The sequence below is a fragment of the Corvus brachyrhynchos genome, unplaced genomic scaffold (assembly GCF_000691975.1).
Source record: "Corvus brachyrhynchos isolate BGI_N302 unplaced genomic scaffold, ASM69197v1 scaffold219, whole genome shotgun sequence".
NCBI classification, from domain to species: Eukaryota; Metazoa; Chordata; class Aves; order Passeriformes; family Corvidae; genus Corvus; species Corvus brachyrhynchos.
Genome location: NW_008240034.1, coordinates 1,274,531 through 1,279,362, shown reverse-complemented (window position 1 = coordinate 1,279,362; position 4,832 = coordinate 1,274,531). Strand labels below are relative to the sequence as shown.

Sequence of the window (4,832 nt, the reverse complement as noted above, 5' to 3'; positions counted from 1 at the left end):
GTCTCACCTGTGTGGGGAGGGTGGAAGGGCTGAACTGGGATCTGGCTGTTGTGGGGTCCCTCTGCAGCCCCCCAGAACTCTGGGTGTCCACAGGGGGGAGGAGGAGAGCGGGGCAGGCTCCCAATCCCAGCTCTACCTCTGCTCCAGCTTCAGCTGCTGGCTCTTCCGCTCCTCCGTGCCCATGTTCAGAGCCCGATGGATTTTCTGTGGGGAACAAGGGAGGAGTGAGCTGGGGGGTGATGGTCTGGGGTTAACAGGCCAGGGATTAATTAATTGGAGGGTGATGGTCTGGAGGTGACGGTTCAGGGGTTAAACGGGGCTTGGTGGTCCGGGGCTGGAGGAGGGCAGAGGTGGTGCAATTTAAGAGGGAGCAGCGACATGGGGTCAGGGGTCTTTGAGGTGCTGTGTGAGCCCCTTCCCCCTGGCCCCACCTGGCTCGTGTGCAGCCAGTAGTTGAATTTCTTCTTGCGCCGGATGCGGGGCAGGACGAGGCGGTAGAAGACGTGCTCCCCCAGCGAGGTGAGCAGGGAGCCGCTCAGCCCGATGCACAGCAGCACGAACAGCCCCGAGAAGTGGTAGATGCCCATCTGCAGGGTCTGTGGGCAGCAGGGGGTGTGGGCCGGGCTGCGAGGGGTGTCAGACCCCAGAGCCCACCCCGGCCGAGGAGCCGCCGCACCTCAGTGACGGCGAAGACGCGTTTGCCGCAGGGCACCATCTTGTACCACTTGTCGTGCAGGAGGTCGATGAACCCCGAGGACTTGTAGCGGCTGATGAACTCGGAGACGTTGGAGGTCAGCGGCGAGTTCTGGGGGAGGCCGATGCCGTAGCCTGGCCCCGGTGAAGGGGGGAGAGAGGGACAGTGCTGGGATGGGGGGGGGTGCAGCTCCCAGTGCCCACCACGGAGGGGGCCCTTCCCCACCCTGGTTGTGGCAGGGCATGACCCCAGCCCGAGCACACACACAGAGTGAAACCCCCTTCCCACCACAGCCCTCCCCAAACCTTCGATGGCGAAGGGTTTGCCCACAGTGAGCAGTTTGCAGTCGGAGTCGATGGAGACCTCGTAGTCCAGCAGTGATTTGTCCATGATGAAGGCGTTGAGCTTGGCGGGCTCTGTCCTGCAGCAGCGTGGGGGGACACTCAGGGAGGGGCTGTTCCCCCCTTCCCCAGTGTCCCCCCGGCCTCACACCCCTCCCAGAGGTGGGGGCTCGTGTGTGTGGAGTGGGGGGTGCACAGGCTCCAGGGCTGGGGCAAAAGCTGCCCTGGGAGGGGTAAAAGGGGGCAGGGACCCACTCCCCCATGCTCTCCCTGCCCCTCACTTGAGCATGGTGACGCCGTCGGGAGTGGTGGGGGCATTGTAGCGCCGCATGTACTCGTGCATCTCGGGGAAGCTCTTCTTGATGTACTCCTCAGCACTGCTCTCCCACACCGTGCCGAAGCGGAAGCCCTGTGAGGGGTGATGGAGCTGGAAGGAGGCACCAGAGCATCAGCACCCCTGGCCCCAGGAATGTGTCCCCACTCCCTGGGCATGTGTCCCCAGCCTTGAGCCCCAGGCAGGGTGTCTGGGCAGCCCCAGAGGTGCAGCAACTCTTGGGGGTGTTTGGGAAAGAGGTTCCCCAAGAGCAGCCTCAGCGTGAAATCAGCCCACCTTCCCCTGCCCTGGAGCTGAGGCTGGGATTAAACACCAGTGGGATACACACACAAAGCTTTCTGGGGGTCTCAAAGACCCCCCCCACTCTTAGGAGGGGCCAAGATGCAGGACTGGGACTGGAGAGAAGGAGGAAGGTGCAGAAGAAAGGAACAGGACCCCCCTCACCCCCTTTCCTGGACTTCAGGCCTGTCTCAGCCCATCTGAAGCAGCCGGACACTCGCTCACCTTTGGGTCATGGATGCCCGAGAGCTCCTCAAAGGTCTTGTCCCCCACCATGACGGCCGCCAGGTTGGCCGTGTAGCTGGAGAGCACCAGGAGGCAGAAGATGGCCCAGAGGTTCATGAGGAAGCGGCCAGTGCAGCACTTGGGCGTCTTGCTGGAGACGGTGCGCCCAAAGAGGATGGCGTAGCAGAGGTTGAGGGCTGAGGAGTAGGAGAAGATCTTCATGCGGTTGCGGCCGTGGGGGGTCATTCCATAGGGGCTCTTCCACTCGTACAGGGTGAGGAAGAGTGCGGTCATGTGCAGCGCCACGAAGATGCCCACCCACATGGTCCAGTGCAGGGGCCACATGAAGGCCCCGATGGGCGACGCCGTGTCCTTGGTCCTCACCAGGATGCCCAGGCTGGTGGAGAAGAAGGGGCTGGTGAAGTCGATGACTTTGCTCCGTGCCGAGTTGATGCTGAAGGAGGTGACGGCCATGTGGGCCATGCCACTGAGCAGGTCCCCCACCAGTCCCGTCCAGCGCCCGTTCTTCCAGGCCCCGTATTTCCCATCGCCCACGATGTAGAGCTCGAAATCAAAGGCCATGTCCTCAGCCAGCTTCTCCAGCAGGTCGATGCAGTACCCGTAGCAGCATTTCTTGTACTCCCGTGGCACTGAGCCGTTGCCAATCTTCTCAAAGAGGGCATCCAGCACGGCCGAGTCATTTGTGCCAGGGTCCAGGCAGAGCTGCCCGGCCGGGCAGTTCCCTTCCTCATCCACCTGCCTGGTGAAGACGAAAGGATGCTCCACCAGTGTCACCACCCGCAGCCGTGTGTGGGCCCCCTCGGCCGCCTCGCTGGGGCTCTTGTGCTGCCGCTGGCTCTGCCACACGCCCTCCTCCAGCTCCAGCTTGCCGCGGCTCCAGGTGCCCACTGTCACCCAGGTGGGGACCCCCTGCGAGTCCCTGCGCAGACTCCAGACGCGGAACTGCTGCTCCGGCCTCACCAGTGCCGTGTTCTCCACACGCACCAGCCCCGTCTGGCCATGGAAAGATGTGTTAGCCAGGAACCTGCCAAGGAAAGGGATTCACAACTCTGGTGTTCCGGGTCAGCTGGGACCAAGGGATGAAGCTGGGAGCTGGGAGCGGGATGTGCCCAACTCAGGCAGGGACAAGGTCAAGGAGGAGCAGCGGGATCCAGCCCTGCTGCGCTGCCCCGCAGCTCGCTGTGCTGCCAGGGCCAAGTGTTATTAATATTTATAGAGTGACCGTGCTCGGGCAGCGTTAAGGAGATCTGAAGTGACACATCCCCCCCTGTGCAGCACTAACCGTGTCCTGGGGGGCTGAGCCCCGTGGTGGTGGCTGCACACACTGGGGACGGCTCTGCACTGAGCCCAGGGGTCCCGTGGCTCTACCCTTACCCCATCCCAGGTCTGGGGCAGAACTCCCCCTTGCACCCCCATACCACAGAGCTGGGATGAAGGAAAAGAGGCATTCCCAGCATCCCCTTACCCGGAAAGGAAGAGCCCTGGGGACTCGCCAACTGCCCGGTGCCTCTCATTGCAGTTGCCCGTGGTCTGCAGCAGTGCAGGGTTGGGGCGGCCGCGGGCAGCGTGGGCAATGGCCTGGGACACCAGTCCCACCATGTCCTGCACGAAGAGCTCCAGCGGTGGCCGGCTGACCTCCCCGAAGGCCAGCAGCCCTGGGGGCAGCCCCTCGGTCTGCAGCTCACTAGCGCTGAGCGGGAAGCCCAGCATCCAGTGGAATTCCTGCGGTGGCAGCCCCAACTCCTCGGCCACCTGGAAGACGAGCCGAGCACGGTGCAGGTCACAGCCCAGCACCAGCACCGGGCTGGACAGGGTCCTGACACGCTCCCTGTGCTGCCGCAGGTAGCGGGTAGCCCTGGGCTCATCCAGGTAGCCCAGGTCCAGGACAGTGCGGAGGAAGAGCTGGGAACGTTGGGCCCAGAGGTCGAGGAAGCCGTCGGTGTCCCAGGGGTGGCAGAGCACCAGGCTGGTCTCCTGCCAGTCGTTGGCCTGCAGGACGCTCCCCAGCACATCCACCAGTGTCTCCAGTGAGCTCTGCCGGTCCATGTGGAAGTGGAAGGGGCTCTGCCAACACACAGGGGTCGTGGCTGTGCCCCTTCCAGCAGGAAGAGCCCAGAGGCAGCACCAGACTGGACCCACCTGCCCCGAGGTCATCCCATATTCCCTGCCCATCCCCTGCCCAGTTCCTGTCTGGGATCCACTGCCAGAACACATCCCAGAGCCCTTCTGAAGACAGAATGGAGTGGGGACTGGGGCTGAGGGCTGCAGGGCTCCCAGAGGAACCAGGGAACTTACCTTGGAGTGGGAGCTGGAATTGGGTCTGGGATATAGCTGGGCAAGGGGCCAGGAGAGAGCTGAGATGGGAGCTGGGATAGAGCCAGGATAGGGCTGGAATGAGGGCCAAGAGGGGGCTGGAATAGAGCTGTTATGGGAGACAGAGAGAGCCAGGATGGGGCCCGGGATGAGGCTGGGAGAGAGGCAGGATGGAGGTGGGAATGAGGATGGGATTGGGCCGGGGTGGGAGAGAAGACAGAGGGAAAACAGAGCCGGGATGGACCCCGCAGGTAGTCAAGATGCAGCAAGGATGCGTGGTTGGGACGGATTCGGAATTGGAGCTGGAATCGGAGCGGAAATCGGGATCGGGATCGGAGGCAGGACTAAACCGGCAGAAGGACCCGCGGAACAGAGCCGGTATGGAGTCGAGACCGGGATCGGCATAGAGTTGGTATGGATCCGGGACGGGGATCAGGACAGGAGCACGGACGGAGCCGGGACGGGAGCGAGGACGGAGCCGGCGAGCAGGGACGGGAGCTGCGCCCCCGTGCAGTGCCGGCGCTGCGGGTCTCACCTGCGCTCGGAAAGGCAGCGGCCAGCGGGTGTCCAGGATGCTGACGAAGGGGACCTGGAGGGCGGCGGCGAGGAAGTCGAGCTGGAGCAG

General features: G+C 63.7%; 1 protein-coding gene across 1 annotated transcript in view; it reads right to left on the bottom strand.

Annotated features, from left to right (window-relative positions):
* The window catches only part of GRIN3B (glutamate ionotropic receptor NMDA type subunit 3B), a gene marked incomplete at its 5' end in the record, with an annotated part of 5,512 nt that extends 686 nt beyond the window's left edge, over positions 1-4,826 (bottom strand). The window contains 8 exons of the mRNA XM_008641081.1: positions 137-204; positions 432-596; positions 677-828; positions 1,000-1,115; positions 1,317-1,462; positions 1,874-2,918; positions 3,360-3,958; positions 4,743-4,826. Coding sequence (XP_008639303.1) covers positions 137-204; positions 432-596; positions 677-828; positions 1,000-1,115; positions 1,317-1,462; positions 1,874-2,918; positions 3,360-3,958; positions 4,743-4,826 — 2,375 coding nt within the window. The remainder of the gene's footprint in view (positions 1-136; positions 205-431; positions 597-676; positions 829-999; positions 1,116-1,316; positions 1,463-1,873; positions 2,919-3,359; positions 3,959-4,742) is intronic.
* Positions 4,827-4,832: the final 6 nt, after the last annotated feature.